The following is an 18,443-nucleotide window of genomic DNA, read 5'->3' as shown; positions in this document are numbered from 1 at the left end:
TAGCAATGCTTGAAGTAGGGCTATGTCAGTACGCTCTTTGCTTTTATCTCCTCAGTTCACGTAAAATTTTCCGTATATCCCCTTCTCTAGGTAAGCTGATATCTTCACTTTTACTGTTAGTTCAATCTTTATTCTCCCACTGAGAGGTGGAGCTCAGCTGCAGTGTGAACAGGCCCATGAACCATGCAATTGTTGACAGCAGTTTGTGCAACCTTCACGATCACCAGGTCTATTCCATAGGACCATGCTTTGTAATTAGTTCATAAATCCTTAAAACTTAATCCTAATACAGTTTTTGCCCTGAAATTTAGAAGAAACTGTGCAAATTATTAACAGCCATCCTTCAGTTTTTGTTTAAAGTACTAATGGCTTGTTGTTATCTATTCTTTGATGCCAGTGGTGCCAAGTAGATAATTGTAGCAAAAATTGAAATAAAAAAATATACATTTCATTGTATCAATACTTAAAAGAGTAACTTAAATATAATGAATTAATCACTGTTACTGCAGTTAATAGTAGATTAGTTGTGAAACACAAGGTTACTTTTAGGTAATAAAAATGAAGGAAAACAGTGTGGTGCCTGACTACTAGAAAGTAATTGTTCTGAAGAGCACTTTACTTCTGCCAAACTGAGTGGGCATTTCTGGGATGCTGGCGCTGCATTGCATATCTTCCTCTGACAGAAGGAATCAGAATGTGTATTTCCTTCAAAACTGGAATTATTTTTAAAATAGCCTTTACTGCAAGAAGGTACCAAGATGATGATCTGACTTGGTTTTGGATGCTGGAAGCATTTAAGCATGGCTTTTCTTCCAGAGCCCTTATTTGAATATGGAAAACTCAAGGTTTGTTTAAAGCAAAAACATGCTAGTCTACACAGAGGTCTTGTTGGACTTAGGGAATTTAGGGCTCTTTTGGATTGGGATGAAGCTGTGCTGGTAGCATTGAGTTTTAAACTGCTGAGCAATAGTTTAATTGCAAACTACGGAATTGGTTCTTTCAAGATACGAGCTTTGTTTGTTTTCTTTATAGAACAAAGTGTTTAGGCTTAACTGCTACAGTGAAATTTAAAAAATCGTGTTGCAGCACATCCTTAATATACGCTCTAGTAATTTAGATAAAGTAATTAGGATCTATATGAGAGTTTTTATGTCTTCACAGTGAAACCTTGTTTTGGCAATAACAGTAGGCTGAGAAGATATACCAGCTGTTAGTAAGCAAAAAGTCAGATTGCTAAATTTAAGAAAACTCCCATTTACTCCTTCAAAAGAATAACTTTTTGTGGTAGGTTGAACTGTTCTAAGGAGGCACAAATTCATAGCAAGCAAATATCGAGAGTAGGAGGAAAACTTCAGTGTAGTGTTTTGAAACTTTTCTCTTTGATGCTGATGAGTTTAAAGCTAAAGCTGATAGTCTGTCTGATCATGTGCAACTTGGCTGCTCTACAGGTGGACTACAAGGCAGATGAGTGGCTGATGAAGAACATGGACCCTCTGAATGACAACGTGGCTACCCTCTTGCACCAGTCGTCTGACAAATTTGTTGCAGAGCTTTGGAAGGATGGTAAGAGATCGTGTGCTCGAGTATACACGTTCTTAGTGATTTTACCCTGCTAGATGAGTTATCTTTTTTTTGTGCCTATTCCCTCCTCACCCTCCACCTCCACATTGTAAATATCTACAGCATTTTCTGTGTTGTTTAGTGCCTAAAGTACAAGGAAGCTGGGTTGCACCTATGGTCCCTTGCACATGTACCATTTCTGAGTAGCTGCTTCTCACGTTCATTATTCGAACTGATATTCGCTTACTACTTGTTAGCCTGTGTCAGATTTCATCTGTAGAATCTTGTCCAAAACTCTGAGTTTGGATTACTGCAGTTAAGTCCTGACTGTAAACAGCTGTAGTGGTACTTGCTGTTAATAAAATGTCTCATGTGAGCACCAGCACAGTTGTTTCTTGTGCAGTGGTGGGTCATATCCTGGAAATCTACATGTCCTAAAGTAAAATTCAACAGCCATACTGGTGCTTAGATATTGCATATTAAAATCTAATGCAATATTTTTCTATTTTAGCTGTAAACTGCTGTTTTGCTAGTCTACCTGCATATCAGCTTAAAGTATTTATCAAATTTTTTCCCAAAATACCTCAAGAAGCAGAAATAGCCAAATAAATACTTATAAGAACTTGTAGTTTCTTATTCCACAGGAAATTAATCTTGTGATATAGATGATGCTGTAGGTTAATACTGAGTTTTCCTCTTATTCTCAGGAACATTAGTTCAGCTACAGAGAGCAGTTTTAATAATTATATAAAGAACTCTTTGGTTGGGGATCTGGTCCTTTCCTTTTGAGTCCACGCACAGAAGCAAAAGTGTTTAGGTCCAAATATGCAAAACCTGCTTCCACCGATAATTGAAATGTGCATGGAATATGTTGTGGCCTAATTGCTTTCGTAGCACAGTTAAGTCTGTTTGCAATTGATAAACCTGTTCTGTATACTAACTGAAGTGTCTTGTGTATCTGCTCTTCTGTCTTTCTGTTTTTGCTGTTTCTCTGCCTTAGAGATTCAGAATATTCAGAGAGCCTGTTTCTATGACAATATTACTGGTCTTCATGATCCACCAGGTGAATGGATATAAAAACAGTAGGCCTACTAAAGGCAGGGCTGTTGTATCTACAGGAAAACCATTTTTGCTCGTAGGCTTGCATGAACTTTTTCATTTCATGCTAAACTTAGGTATACCTCCACAAGGCAAATGGTCCCTGAGTGCATACCTATTCTGTTGCTGCTGCATACATATAGCATCTATATTTTATGCATTGCATTGAAGCATTGCAGATAAAAAGGTTTGTTGCTTTCTAGTCCCATGTTGAGATGCAGAATTGCTTCTTAAGTGATAATTCTGGTAGCTCCAAGCATTTGAGAGAATGCGTAAGCTTTGGAACACTATCAAGCTTCTTTCTGCAGTCCAACATTGACAAAACTCTGCAACATTTTAGAACGTGCCTGTATTTTTTGGGAGGAGAGCTGAAGAATCTATTGAAATATCAGAATGAATGCTGCAGTTGTAGTGGGGGTAGTAAGTGAAATAAGCTTCTTCCAGACTTGTTGGAATTGCTTTTTTTTATTTAAAAACCTCTTAATTTTAATATTTCCCTTTGTAGAAGCTGCACACATTTTCTGAGGTATTGCAAAATCAACAAACTCACTTATTTGAAATGTCTTTTTGAAGATGCTTTAGATATTTTATGCAACCTCTTCCTCATCCTTCTTGTACTCCTCTCCAAGTTTAGAAATAAGTGTATGTGAAGGTTGTGTCTTCAGACTTTCGATCTTTACTTGGGTTTATCTTCCACTACTTATGGTACATCCCATACTTGAGGAAGTTAGTGGTGTTTCCTAAAGTAATTATGAGAGGGCTTGTGATCGGAGACTTTAGCTGATGGATGATTGTCTAGCCATGCTGGTCAATGACTGCTCTTAACCTATAGGGAAGGCTGACATTTAACTTCAATAATCCTCACTGACGTATACAGAACAGTATTATAGTTGGAGGACAGAGGGGAGCAAGACAAAAGATGCACAACTAACAGATATATTTACAAAAATTTAAAAAGTACGTGGCCAAACAAAAGCCGAATGGTGTCCAGTCATTACTGGTGTCTGGTGGGTACATGTTTCTAATATTTACAAGCTGTTGTGTTCATCCTCTGTAAGGCTGGTTCCCAGTAATATCTCCCCCATTTCTGATTTAGAACTGAATTCAGCTTCAAAGTAAATGTTTGGGATATGATCTTATGAACAACTTGCCACCTGCTTATTCTTCTAACTTTAATAAGCTGCTTAGATTCTTGTGTTCAGAACTGTGTGGAGGATCTAGACTCTGCTCTATACTACATGCAAGACTTAGAAGTGATTATTCAAACTTACTGCCCTGTATTTTTCTGCTTTTAATTTACTTTTTATAGACCTTCGAAAACCAGTTGAGTATGAGTATGAAATAAAATACTGCCACTTATTTCTCATATACAAAACTAATTCTGGTAGCAAAGCGTAATTCCCTTTGCTTTGGTTTGAATGAATTTGAAGATAACTTTACAAAATTTAAATCATAGCCTACGTATAGTTGCTTGTTTCTGGCTGGCCAGTTTGAACTTCATGGAGAACCAATATATGTTGTGTATTTGCTCAGCACTAAGTACCAGGTATAATTATTAAGGTGTTAAGCCACCTCTGTATTTTTTTTTAGTGAGCAGTTTCAATAATTACTGACACACACACAGAATCACATTCATGTTTTTGACCTAAAGCTTTTAATAATAGCACTCAGATTTCTAATTTGTGCTTCTGAGGAAGAAACCATAGAAATCCTTACCCAAAATGTTCAAAAAACCAAAGAAAAATCTCTATTCACATGCTTTATGGCAGCTTTGAAGTGGTTTGGTGTGCAGTTTTCCTTGTTTTGAAATTTGTCTTTTGGCTAGGGAGGTCTTTGCAGCTGTATATAAAACTTGGAAGAATTCTTCAAACTAGCAGACTAGCAGAAGTCTGGTAGATACCACTTTTTTTTTTTCTTCCCTACTCTTGTCACTGCACTAACACTCTTTCCAACTCTTCTGTAAATAGTTATGCTTTCAAAACACGTGAATATTCAATGAAACTCAGATTTGAGCTGTGTAGTTACCATAAGTGACTTGATTTCAAGCAAATACGCCCAGATACTAATTCCAAATATTCAACTTGAAAGAATTTTGCATCGTAAGAGTTTAAATAATTGCCAGTTTCCAGGCATCTTTTAAGAGAGGAAAGTTGACTTCAGATAAAGAAAATGGCTTTACTGGTCATGTAGAACTGCAAGTAAAGAGCTGGATATTTTAGTCTGTACCTACTAAAGCTACACTCTTTTGCTGTATGAGTTTGTGGCTTTTGGTTCCACTGCTTCTGCACAGCGTCCCTAGTACATGCTGACTGCCTTGCCTACTGATGGCATCTTCTGTCATTTGTTCCACAAAGCTTCTGCTGCTGCACTACTGCTCCTCTCTCTGCCTATCTTTAATCTTTGTCAGGTATAAAGTCCACTTAATTATTTTCTCTTGTCCTTCCCAGTGGATCGTATCGTGGGTCTGGATCAGGTCACTGGAATAACAGAGACAGCTTTTGGCTCTGCGTACAAGACCAAGAAGGGCATGTTCCGTACTGTTGGCCAGCTCTACAAAGAATCTCTCACCAAGCTGATGGCAACGCTCCGAAACACTAATCCTAATTTTGTTCGCTGCATCATTCCAAATCATGAAAAGAGGGTATGTACTACAGACTGCTCCTCTAATCCTTTCTCTTTATTAAAGTCTTTACATGCGTTTTAAGTCATACATGCTCTCTGTGTCTTCCTTTTGAAATCGGAAGCCAGGTTTCCAAGGTTTTCACACTGATCAAATATCTTCTCAGTACTCCCTACACATCCCCTTATTTAGACAGTTTACTTTGTAGTAGGTAGCCTGAAAAACTTAAACTATAGTTTTTCATTAATACAAATTAAAAGACTAAAAATAATACTTGTTTTGTTTGCCTAGGCTGGAAAATTGGATCCACATCTGGTTCTAGATCAGCTTCGTTGCAACGGTGTTTTAGAAGGAATAAGGATTTGTCGACAAGGATTTCCAAACAGGATAGTGTTCCAGGAATTTAGACAGAGGTAACAGCAGGAACTTTTGAGGCTTTTGTGAGATAGATCCTTGTTAAATCATTGAAGACACCCCACACCCCTACTCCCTCCCCCAAACCAACTGGAAGAAAATCCAAAGCCGTACGTGAGCTCTTGAAGTCACTTGAACTTGAAGCAGTTAAATATTGCAAGTTTAGTCTAAAGACACTAGGGAAGGGGAAACAAATCTAAAATGGACTTCTGGAAAAACTTTCTGGAGAAATTCCTTAGCCGTGCCCTTGATGACTGTAGGTTTATGGGTTTATAATAGCATAGCTTATTGTTGAATGTAAAAATGTTTGGTTTTTTTTTTTTATTTGACTTAAAGGTATGAGATCCTTACTCCCAATGCAATTCCAAAAGGTTTTATGGATGGTAAGCAAGCCTGTGAGCGTATGGTAAGTGTTTATACCTATATATTGTTAAAACATTGAAAAGTTAAAATAAAAATTGTCCTTTCCTTAATAAAAACCAATATGCTTGCCTGTCCATTTAGATCAGAGCATTAGAGCTGGACCCCAACTTGTACAGAATTGGACAGAGCAAGATCTTTTTCCGAGCTGGTGTCTTGGCACACTTAGAAGAAGAACGAGATCTGAAGATCACAGACATTATCATCTTCTTCCAGGCAGTCTGTAGAGGATACCTGGCTAGAAAGTACGTGTGCTGTTATGGTTTGATCTTTCTTGTGGTAAACTTAAATCTCTTTGATAAGGAGCTATGCATTCAAACTTCAATTTCAGGAGAAATTTCTTAAGAAAGTGTGTTCCCTGATAAACTATAGTTGTATCCAGGGTAAACAGGTGAATTTTTACCTAATGGTAAGAATCTGTACCTTCATTCCACAGCAATATCTCCTTTCCTTAATGTTCTCTTTGTGACACATGCAGCTGTTCATGGTACAGCTAATGGCTGCAAAAAAAAAATCTTTCTACTCCACTGGAGGTTCTTAGAGATACTCTGGACAGCTGTTTCTTTGAAGTTAAAGGGACAGTTCAGCGGTTAATCCATCCTGATTTTATCTTTTTAAGAAAAATATCTGTTAAGAGTAAGAACAAATAGCTCTAATTATTGTTTTGAAATGGTGAATCCAGCTCTTGCTCTGCCTCTTCATATAAGGAATGAGTACTCATAAATCAGTGTAGTCACCGAAACTTAAAAATAAGCCTATTTATGGTCTGCAAATGTTCTAGGGTTGGGTAACCTAAAAACTAAAAGCACTGACAGATGCTCAGCTGGATTTAACACAAAATGTTTTGATCTTTCCATCTTCAGGGCCTTTGCAAAGAAGCAACAGCAACTGAGTGCACTGAAAATCCTGCAGAGGAATTGCGCTGCCTATTTAAAGCTTAGGCACTGGCAGTGGTGGAGAGTCTTCACGAAGGTTCATTATATTCTATCACTTTATTTGACTTTTGTAAATAGGTAGATGCATGTTTTAACTTGTTCATTTCAAATCTTTGCAGGTGAAGCCCCTTCTTCAGGTCACTCGTCAAGAAGAAGAACTTCAAGCCAAGGACGAGGAGCTAATGAAGGTGAAAGAAAAACAGACAAAAGTGGAGGCAGAACTTGAGGAAATGGAAAGGAAACATCAACAGGTTTGTGCCCAAGATCAGCTTTTGATATGTAGAACGTATAATGCACTATATCCTGTGTGAGTGAACCGTGTTGGGGAGATGCTTGTGAGCAAAAGCACTGTGAATCAGGAGAGCTAACTGCTTTCACATTCTGCTGAAATCTGGAGTAGGAAGATATGGCATGAGCTATTCCTTCAGGAATGCAGAAACATCATGTTAATGAAACTAAACTTTTTTTTTTGGCCTTTTCTAGTTTACAGGCGAATTTCAGTAGCAGTGTCATTTTCCTTTTCAGATGTGTTTGCAGGGTAGGATACTTCTGTGGTGTACATGTGAGGTTTAAGACATGAGGAGGCAGTTATGACAATTATTGGACAAAACTGAAAATGAGCTTAAACTGATAATGTTATTTATCAGCATAAAGAGAAGCTTAGAGGATGTCAGTATAGACAGATGTGTATTTATCTCTGTGGTAATTTTGAGACATTATAGAACTGGGATGGATATGTAGAATGGCAAAGCATCGATTCCTGTTGATGAAAGGGCTGGAAGGCATGGCTTATGAGGAGTGTCTAAGGACACTGGGTTTGTCTTAGTTTGGAGAAAAGGAGCTTGAGGGGAGACATTGCTCTCTACAGCCTCCTGCGGAGGGGGAAGTGGAGAGGGAGGTGCTGATCTCTTCTCCCTGGGATCCCGTGATAGGACACATGGGAGTGGTTCAAAGCTACATCTGCGGAGGTTCAGACTATATTTTAGGAAACATTTCATTGCCAAGAGGGTGGTCAAACACAGGCTTCCTAAAGAGGTGGTCGGTGCCCCATGCTCGTCAGTGTTTAAAAGGCATTTGGACAATGCCCTTAATATGCTTTAACTTTTGGTCAGCCCTGAAGTGATCAGGCAGTTGGACTAAATTATTGTTGTCCCTCCCAATTAGAACTATTTTATTCTATTGTCAGGTTTACACAGGAAGTAGTAATGTGTTCCAGTTCTGTTTCAGTACCTCCAGGTGACATTTTCAGCTCAACTCCCCATGGCACTGCTCTGCTGCTATGCAGCAATGAGTGCAAGGAACAGTCTGGGAAACAGGCACTTCCCTCACGTTTTTGCTGCTGGTAGAAGAGGGCACGTTGGGTAGCTACAGCGGGATCCGTTCCTTAAACTGGGGACGGGGGCAAGTGAGTGAATATTGCTGTAGCCCTGGTAAGAAAGCTGATGTCTTCTGGACTGCTAACAAAGCCCTCTCCTAAAAGTCTTTGATTTTGGATATTGACCAGAGAGTTGGAGCAGAACTTGGCCTGTAAGTAACTTTGTAGGTGTCATACGTATAATCTCTCGTGAGGGACTTTGAAACATCATTTTTACTACCTTTTGCAGCTTCTAGAAGAGAAGAACATTCTTGCAGAGCAGCTACAGGCTGAGACGGAGCTCTTTGCAGAAGCTGAGGAGATGAGGGCTCGCTTAGCTGCCAAAAAACAAGAGTTGGAAGAAATTCTCCATGATTTGGAGTCCAGGGTTGAGGAGGAAGAGGAAAGAAACCAAATATTGCAGAATGAGAAAAAGAAAATGCAGGGCCATATTCAGGTATGCCTCTCGGTAACTGGAAAGGGAAAAGCATGCAAACAGAACAGTTAAGCATGAGGAAGCTCCCTCAACATCTCTATGGCCCGTAGGAATTTAGCTCCTTAGCACCATCTGTGGAATAAAAGAAATTTGATTTTTTTTTTTCCTTCCTGTGTTGTTTTCCTTCCTGTGAGTTTAGCTTCTTGTGGTCTCCAGGCATATGAGGGTGAGGAAAGAAAAAGAAAAGTCAAAATGCTCTGTTAGCTATAGTGTATGCAGATAGAGTGTTAAAGGTAGTAAGCATTTTTGAGTGAGGAGGAACCAGGAATGGCTGCTTTCTTACAGAAACAAAGACTGATGGGATGATCTCACTTGAGAGAAATGTTCCCTTTTGACTGAAATCTGGTGAATATCATGAAGAGTATTTATTCTTTGACTTATACAAAACTAAGACAACTTCATCTCCTCCAAATTACTTGAAGATTTTTGTGAAAATCAGATGATTTAGATGCTTCTTTTTGCATAATGGGCACCCTGAAAAAGGGAAAACCGAGAACTTGCCCATCTTTCAAAATATTCAATGTACTTGAAGGGAAAATAAACCCCACATCTCACAGCTCTTGATGCCTTTTAATAAGTGTCCATTAGTATGTGGCTGATAATCTTATTAAAACTACAGATGAATAGAAGCACAATACATTTTTGCTTTTCTAGTCACATCTAGCTATTTGTGCCAATTTTTGAACCATTTCAGCTGTAATACTGAGATCTAGATTTATATTGAAGTCGGGAGATCTTTCCTGTTGTTTCTTCCTAGACACTTGCACTTTTACACAAGTTGCCCTATTCAGATGCAGTATGCTAGGAAGTCTATGACATAAAGCCTGATCTGATTTGGTTATTAAGTAGAATTTTTTGTTTTATGGTCAGAATTAGGAAGGTGAAAGACGTGATTAAGTGAGTGTATGTTTCCTACACAGCATAGGTCAGCCAAAGCTGAAATACAGGGCATAAAATATTCCATGTGTGTCACATGAGCCTTAATTTCATTACCAGATCATTGATACTATAAACTAGTCTAACAGAATAAATGCATTTTTAAAGTTAGTTAAGGCAGGTGGCTTTTCAAAATAATACATCTTTGTCACCAAGTTAAAGAAAAAATTAACACATGGGTAACCTGGAAAATGCACAAATACAATTGCATTTCTTCCCAGGACCTAGAGGAACAGCTTGATGAGGAGGAGGGAGCTCGACAGAAGTTGCAGCTTGAAAAAGTAACAGCTGAAGCTAAGATTAAGAAGATGGAGGAAGAGATCCTACTGTTGGAGGACCAAAATTCCAAATTTTTGAAGGTGAGACCAGTATGCATGGTGGAGATTCTGCACATAAGTAATAGCAGTGCCAGGTGATAGCTCTGAAACTGCTATTACGTTATCTATAAAGCTTGTGCCTGAAGTCTTGTGGGGTTTAGACAGGTTGAAGCTGAGACACTTAAATTCTTTCGAACTGACATCCAAAAGGGAGGTATTTGTCATGCATTTTTTCCAATTTCATGAGTCTTCCAAATTTAAGAGCTGGAAACAGTGTTTATCATAGCTACCATTGTTCTTTGCAAACAGATTTACAAAAGCATACAGCACATGCTGTGTTAAAACCAGGCCTCCTTTATGTTAAATTCCAAGTCTCGCTTTCTTGGAAAACCAGTGTTCATGTTTCTATACTGTTCCAATTGATCCTTAATATTGACAGGTCAGTCACTTGAAATAAAAACCTGTATTATGGTTTCTGTATATTCAGTTTTTCATGCTGCTTAGAGACTGGTCAAATAGCATTTTAGAAGTTATTCTTTCTCCCCTTTTTCCTAACTAGGAAAAGAAGCTGATGGAGGATCGGATTGCTGAATGTACTTCTCAGCTGGCTGAAGAAGAAGAAAAGGCCAAAAACTTGGCCAAACTCAAGAACAAGCAGGAAATGATGATCACCGATTTGGAAGGTTTGTTTGTACTAGATTTGCCTATTAACAGCTTGGAAATCATGCTAGAAAGGAATGGAACGCTTATTACGATGCATGCAGTATTTGGTCCAGTCTAAGTGTAACCTTGTATGTAGAGACCTTAATAGCTGTTATTTTTATCTAAACCTTGAAAGAAATTTGTGTTGCTTGCAAGACTTGTTGCATCTGGCTGCTAAACCTTATATTTAACTTGTTAGATTTTCATTTTTGAGAATCCATTTCATTTATAGATGCACTCAGAAACTCATGTTGCGTAGATCCCTTAGTAACAAGGTAGAACATCTGTCTCTTGGGTCGCTGCTACACTCTGCTGTAATAACACATTAGAGCAATGTATTTCTGGAAGAATGTTAGTAGGCGTTCATTAGGCTTCCAATATTTTTTTTGAACAAACAAATCTGAATTGTTTTGCTTTTCTTCATGCTTTGTTTATCTAAAATGGTTCAATTTCTTTGCCCATTTATTTCTAATTGTTTTCCCTGTGTTGTCACCGGATAAACTAGCCCTATATGTAATCTATCTTGATTTTATGGGGTTTGAAAATTACTTACGGCTGTAGATAGCTATTGTGCAACATTAATGAACTGCCAAGTCAAAGCTGCAAAATATAAGGCAAAGTTTCTTTCTGTGCCCTAATTTGGAAATAGTTTTTTCACTTACTTATTATGCTACATACTTTAAAACTGATGTGCTTATGGAAGAATACCAAAGTTTCATCTTATCTGTTTAGGAAAGTGTTGAACTAATAGGGATAGTAGGTTATTGACGTACTTTTTCTTTAAAAATCATAGAGACCTTAAGATAGGCATAAGTAAGCTTTACTGACTGGAAAATAATGCTTGGGTAGTTCTGTCCTTAAATCAGGACTAGTGTTTCTGAAGATAGTTGACACATGTTTGGTTCTGGTACCGTTCCAAGACTGATGACCTTGGAAATGGAAATTAAAGCTTAAATATAAGGCATGCAATTTCTTGGCTAGTAAAGCACAGTAAAACGATATTTACTCTTGGAGATGATTCAAGACGCCATTAAGATCTCTCTGTTGGAGTCTTGGCACTGCTAGGCACTGATACTTCAAGAAAAAAAAATTTATTCAGCTTACTATGAACTTAGAAAATTGGGTCTTATGACACTGTTCTAACTGTCACTCGCCAGGAATGTAATGTAAAAACAGAAGGAAAAGTGCAATTTTTTTTTTTAATTATTTTTTTTTTAATCAGAACTGCCTAGAGAAAAACAGTGTTACTTCAGTTTGGAAAATCCCAAATAGCCCTGAGTAGCTCTAAGAGATTATTCTTGAACATGGCTCCCTTCTCATGTAGAAAGATGATGTTCTGATCCAGTAGCAGGCTTAGGAAGGCTGTGAGAGAAATCTCTGCCCTGAGGACCCACAAAGCATTGAACAAGTTGAAGAACTTAGTTTATGCTAATGCACCTAGAATTGTGCTAACGCTATGCTAAGCAAAACCTTCCTGTGACTTAAATGTGCTACATCCCTGCTCACTAGCTAACTGTAAACAATGCAGCCCCTAAGTGTCCTAATCAGACAGCAGGCAGATCAACTAAATGTCTTTTTTTGCTATGGCACTGATAACTGATGGTTTTCACGAATAAATACTTTAGGGCAGGAGTATCTCAGCTACACAAGTAAATTACTGGAAGCTATCAGGGTTGCAAAGTCTTGCTGAATATCAGTAGGATGTGAGGTAGTAGCACAGATACTCACAAAAGTGGTTTTCTTCAAACTGTACTGTTTGCTACTAGACCTTTTGGAGTCTAGCCTAGCCCTTCCACAATTATGCAAGCCATCATTTTTTCCAGTCTGTATCTGAACTTCATTTTTTGGATCTTGATGTCTGTGATTATCTGGCCTAGCAGCTCACACTGCTCTTCTGTTTGATCTCACTCTGTATTTTCTATCAAGATTAGGTTACACTTCTGTTCCCTTAAAACTTTTTTCTCCAGTCATTGACTTTTTCTTGCCTTTCTATCTAAATCATGCAGTTCTATTTTGCTATTTTGTCTTCCCCAGTCAGCCTTCCAGCTCCAGACAGGAGAAAGAATTGCCACAGTCTAAATTAACCTTCTCTCCCTTCCTACCATCCTGCGGCCCTGCCCCTAAACCTTCTGAGGATGGCAAGAGAAAAAATTGCATGTAAATATAACTCTTTGCTTCTTTAGAGCGCTTAAAAAAGGAGGAGAAGACCCGCCAAGAATTAGAAAAAGCTAAAAGAAAACTTGATGGTGAAACAACAGACCTACAGGACCAAATAGCTGAGCTGCAAGCCCAGATTGAAGAGCTGAAGATCCAGCTTGCCAAGAAAGAGGAAGAACTGCAGGCTGCTCTTGCTAGGTGAGGGCACGATGGTGCTTACCGCTACAGAAGTATGGTAGAAACCTGCTTTCCCAGGCAGGATGTCAACTGACTGCAAACATTGGAACTGGGAATGTTAAAGCAGACGCCACTTCACATTTGTACTAGGGTGTCTCTAGACATGGCAAAAAAGGTGACTTAGTGTTTTATCGGCATCTTTGCTCTACAAAGCTGCAAAAAAAAAAAAGTTTCTCCAGGGTATAATAATGTTTGGGCTCTGGAAGGCTTTTTAGTCTCCCAGAATTCAGGCTCAGGAGAGAAAAAATGTGTAATTCTCAGTGAGCCACCCTAATGGAGTACGTCCTATGACTGAGTAGGACAGACATTATCAAGATTTGTGTGGTAGTCTTGCAGTCACATGTTATGATATAAGTTAAACACCATTTGTATTTTTTGAGTAATGATCCGTAATTTTTACAGGAAGAGAAAATTCTACAGGCAGTGCATTTTTGGGGTACTGTTGAAATCTACAACATTTGAATACTTGAATGTCAACTTGAAAGCTTGATCCTTCTGGTGCATCTGTAGTATGTGGGGCACTGTGCTTGTCAGGATCTGGAGAACAACAGTAGTGGGTTTTATCTATGAAGTTTTAGAAGATCTGTTCTATTGTAATGTAGAAGTTAAGATATCATTTATGTACATAACTTAAATAAAACTAGATTGTTACGAGAATAGATCTGAAGCTGTGAAATATCATCAACTGTTCTGCCTCTCTTTAACAGAGGGGATGAAGAAGCAGTTCAGAAAAACAACGCTCTAAAAGTGATAAGAGAGTTGCAGGCTCAAATTGCAGAACTCCAGGAGGATCTTGAGTCTGAGAAGGCATCACGCAACAAGGCAGAAAAGCAGAAAAGAGATTTAAGTGAAGAGCTGGAGGCTTTAAAAACTGAACTGGAAGATACCTTGGATACCACTGCAGCACAGCAAGAGCTGAGGTAGGATCATATGTAACCATTAAAATTATCTTTAATTTACAAAAGACTAAAGTGTTGGTTTTGATAATTCTTGACGCTTCCTCTAGGACAAAGCGTGAGCAGGAGGTGGCTGAACTGAAGAAAGCAATTGAAGAGGAAACCAAAAACCATGAAGCACAGATCCAGGAAATCCGGCAGAGGCATGCTACTGCCCTGGAAGAGCTCTCTGAACAGCTTGAACAGGCCAAAAGGGTGAGATGAAAATGAATTAGAGATACACTTGTCTGTTTCAGGATTTCTAAGTACCATAAGCATTATGGTCTCTTCCACTGATATCTGCAGAGCTAAGTTGTCTTCTATATGTGCATAACAATTGCAATTTAATAAAATATATCATGCTGGTTTGAATATATTGCAACCATTAGACAGCCTTGGCATCTCTCTGTGTTCGTTAGACGTGGAAGCGATGCACCTAGAGGTAAATCCTGTAGTACTTCTGTAGGAATTCTCCAGCAGTCCACGTGCTTATTTGGTGAAAAGCAGTTCTCTGCATGAATGAACTGCAGAATGCTTCCAAATAAGGTAATTGTAATGTCAGCACTTGCAAATAACGAACCGTGAGCGCAGGTAGTGTAGAAGTTGTTTGGCTACTCTAACTTCATGCTCATACTGTGACCTCCAGTGCTAGGTATCTGTGGAGTATCTTGCTAATTTTCACATGTTCTCTGGCAGCCACCACCAGAGCAGGCAGGAGAAGACACACCAGGATAGCATGGTTCCTACTAGTGTGGCTTGAATTCAAATGTAGAATTATTCCAACACTGCCCCCCCCAAAAATAAGTATCTTTAGTTTGTGAAATAATAGTTTTGGTCATTCACAAATGTATATATGGACAGTTCATACACTGTACTAATAGTTTTTTTTAATGTAAAGAATGCTTCACAAGCTTCCTTAGTATTTTAAACTGAGAAATGTAGTAGTTAAAGGTGGTGGAAATCATAGTTTGTTCACCTGAAGATCTTATGCATGCCTTCTGCTCCTTATTCATTAAATATTCTCAATAAGAGCATGAAAAGATGGAAAAATACCCTGCAATCATAAATAAAGGTCCTGTGATAACATGATGTCAGTTCTGATGATATCATAAGAATGGCACTTAAACATCCCTTATGCTAATTATTACTTTTTTAAAAGGTTTTTGTCAAATGTCGGTGCAGTGGTGAAAAGTGCTTTGTACGCACTTCCAGGCTGCCACGCCTACCAAAATCAGGGCAGCTGTAGTTGATATTTTTCCTTTTATTTCTGTGAGATGAGCCATGCTGATCTGTTAATGGGCACATTCCTTCCTACTTACAGTGCTACTCAAACTGTCATTTTACAGCACTGACATCCCAGGTCTTGTTGAATTCATAGAAGGATTTTCTGATCTTCACTGCTGCCTGTGGTATCTGAGTGGAATAACTTGCCTTAACTTAGTTTTTGATTAACATACACAGAATATTACATGGCAGCGTCGTAAACACTCCTTGCTTACAGCTTGCTGAGCATTTGTTTTATTTTTTAACTTGTAAACCTGATTTGCTGGACTGAATATTTTTAGCAGAAAACTTTACTGATATGTAAAAAGTTAATTTCTTTCCATTTGTTTTTCCTAGTTCAAAGCAAATCTTGAAAAAAACAAGCAAGGCCTAGAGTCTGACAACAAGGAGCTAGCCTGTGAAGTGAAGGTACTACAGCAGGTCAAGGCAGAGTCTGAACACAAGAGGAAGAAGCTTGATGCTCAAGTACAAGAGTTAACTGCTAAGGTCACAGAAGGAGAGAGACTGAGGGTGGAACTGGCGGAGAAGGCTAACAAGCTGCAGGTAAGGCTGTGTGGAAGTCCTAAACGGCTGAAAAATAGGCAAGAAAGTAAAGCCTTAACCATATGCAGAAATGGCTAGGAGAAATGACTTTCAAATATGCAGCAAGGTCTACAGGAACTGGTTCTGGGAGTTTATGTGGGAGGTGACCTCAGTCATGCACTCCTGTACTTGAGAGGCCTTAAAGTGGTGATGTGCCTCAGGTGGAGATAGCTGGATGGCTTTGACATTAATTCTGAACTTTTTGGGTTATGTGAGAGTTATAGTGGCTTCTAAGTACATGGCTTCCCATCCTGGAGACCAAATCCTGTAGGAGACTGCTGAAAGCTGGCCTACAGGTTTTTGGCTTGGATATGGAATTGAAAAGATTGGGCTGAGCTCATTTGTAGGCTTAAGCAAGAATGTACGGATTGATGATGGCCACAGGTTTCCTTTTGTGCTTCAAAGTTGGGAGCTTGACAGATAGGGATTGCAAGTAAAGGCGTATTCTTCTGGGAAACTGAGAAAATGGACAAAATGCAGTCAGGGCTGGCTTTAAACCACAGCAACGAGTAGTTCAGGTAAATCAAGCTAAAATGCTTCGAAAAGGGAATGGCCCAGTGCTTTTTGAGGGAAGCTTTCAGACAGTCTCTCACTGTATATACAAGAAGCATAGCCTAAGATAGCAAGAGTTGGCACCTGGCAGTAACCTTTTATATTGCAATGATGCTTTAAACCCAACTGCCACCCTGATAATTCCTGAATTAATAGTCCTGTAAAATGTATGTGCTTATAATTAAAAATAGCATTTAGGTATTAGATCCTGGAATGACATGTTCTGCTAGATAGGATGCTTAGCTCTTGTTGTGTTATACTCTTAAGTTCAAGATTGACATCCAACTTCAAGTTTCTGACCAAACCTCAGCATTTTTAGTTTGTTGTATCTCTGTACTGGGATCTATTGTTGTCTTGCCGCATCTGGAATTTGTTGAGGTTTTGTGTCCTGCAGTTCCAGCTCCCAGTGAGATTTAGTTCTTGCTGTGAATCAGCTGCACGCTGTTACCTTTGGACTTCTTGCTTTGCAGAACGAGTTGGATAACGTCTCAAGTCTCCTGGAGGAAGCAGAGAAGAAAGGCATTAAGTTTGCCAAAGATGCAGCTAGTTTGGAATCTCAGCTTCAGGATACACAGGTGTGTGTGCAGTGAAGCTTGAACTTTGCACTGAAGCTTTGTTCCTCACTGAAATGCTAGCTGCATAACAAAAAATACATTTTCATTCATGGTGTGGAAACACCGTTGGGTAGAAGCTGCATTTCCTGTTGAAGTCTAGTGAAATGCGATGTATAATGACTGCTCAGCTATGTGTAGAGCCAGTTTTTCATTGTCTAAGACTCTGTACTTGTTAGATTGTAGCCTTTCAGTTTCTCTTTAATTTCTTACTCTGTGGGAGATAAGTACTAAGTCAAAAAAACCCAAGTTAAATGGTAATATAAATAAGATCCTTGGGGTATATGAAAGGCACAAGGGACAATACTCTGTCTTTTACTGACAGCTTAAGTTCTTAAAACTGCTGGTGTTTGGTTTTGAGTTAAATAATGCAGCTGTATGCATCTATTAATCATTTAAATATACTCTTTTTTTTTCCCCTTTGTAAAAATGCTAATGGTGACTACTTGAATAATGTTAATCACAATTGGAGAGGTCTGTGAGGAAGAGGATGGGCGAGGGGGACGGTGTTTACACCTTTCATTAGTTTCCGTTATGACAGAAGCTTCTGCTGCCAAATTACAGCTATCTTTAAACTGACCTTTATATTTAAGCAGTGCAGCAAAACTTGGAAGCATGCTGCCATTACAGGATTTGCTGCTATGTATTCTTTCCATGTGGTTTAAAATCGGGACTCTGTATGCTTGTCTGAAAGAAGAAAAATACTGAAGGTGACTTGTATACTTGTCCCTTTAAAGATGGAAAAGTATCTTCCACTAACTTCTAGGACAGGCAGTGGCACAGATTCCCTGATCAGAAATACGCTGTATAAAGGTTTAGTGTGCTTGAAATGAATAAGCAGGGCCTTTTTGAAAACTTAAATACAGATGTCTCCATAAGTATGTCCTTGTACAAAAATGCTGTGAGAAAAATAATCAAACCTGAAACTCCATATAGAGTCGTGGAGGGCGGTCGCCCAAGGCCTCAGTTTACACATTGTGAACCAAACTGAACTTTGAATTTGCCTGGCTGTGTAACAGGAGCTGCTTCAGGAAGAAACCCGCCAGAAACTCAACCTGAGCAGTAGGATTAGGCAGCTGGAAGAGGAGAAGAACAACCTGCAAGAGCAGCAGGAAGAGGAAGAGGAGGCCAGAAAGAACTTGGAGAAACAAATGCTCGCCTTGCAAGCACAGGTAAGCTGTTGTAAGTAGCAGGACTTCTGTAAAGCCTACGCATTTCAGGAGAGATGAATGG

General features: G+C 38.8%; 1 protein-coding gene across 1 annotated transcript in view; it reads left to right on the top strand.

The window, feature by feature from the left end:
- MYH10 (myosin heavy chain 10) overlaps positions 1–18,443 on the top strand; it is a 101,249-nt gene that overhangs the window by 71,729 nt on the left and 11,077 nt on the right. The window contains exons 15-30 of the mRNA XM_086762608.1: positions 1,449–1,563; positions 5,106–5,299; positions 5,570–5,691; positions 6,029–6,098; positions 6,197–6,357; positions 6,976–7,084; positions 7,167–7,298; positions 8,652–8,858; positions 10,055–10,192; positions 10,710–10,833; positions 13,036–13,207; positions 13,954–14,166; positions 14,253–14,397; positions 15,802–16,008; positions 17,070–17,174; positions 18,230–18,382. Of these exons, the coding sequence (XP_086618734.1) occupies positions 1,449–1,563; positions 5,106–5,299; positions 5,570–5,691; positions 6,029–6,098; positions 6,197–6,357; positions 6,976–7,084; positions 7,167–7,298; positions 8,652–8,858; positions 10,055–10,192; positions 10,710–10,833; positions 13,036–13,207; positions 13,954–14,166; positions 14,253–14,397; positions 15,802–16,008; positions 17,070–17,174; positions 18,230–18,382 (2,367 nt within the window). The remainder of the gene's footprint in view (positions 1–1,448; positions 1,564–5,105; positions 5,300–5,569; positions 5,692–6,028; positions 6,099–6,196; positions 6,358–6,975; positions 7,085–7,166; positions 7,299–8,651; positions 8,859–10,054; positions 10,193–10,709; positions 10,834–13,035; positions 13,208–13,953; positions 14,167–14,252; positions 14,398–15,801; positions 16,009–17,069; positions 17,175–18,229; positions 18,383–18,443) is intronic.

Source organism: Chlamydotis macqueenii, chromosome 18, assembly GCF_036417535.1.
Source record: "Chlamydotis macqueenii isolate bChlMac1 chromosome 18, bChlMac1.mat, whole genome shotgun sequence".
NCBI lineage: Eukaryota > Metazoa > Chordata > Aves > Otidiformes > Otididae > Chlamydotis > Chlamydotis macqueenii.
This window is presented reverse-complemented; position numbering and strand designations above follow the sequence as displayed.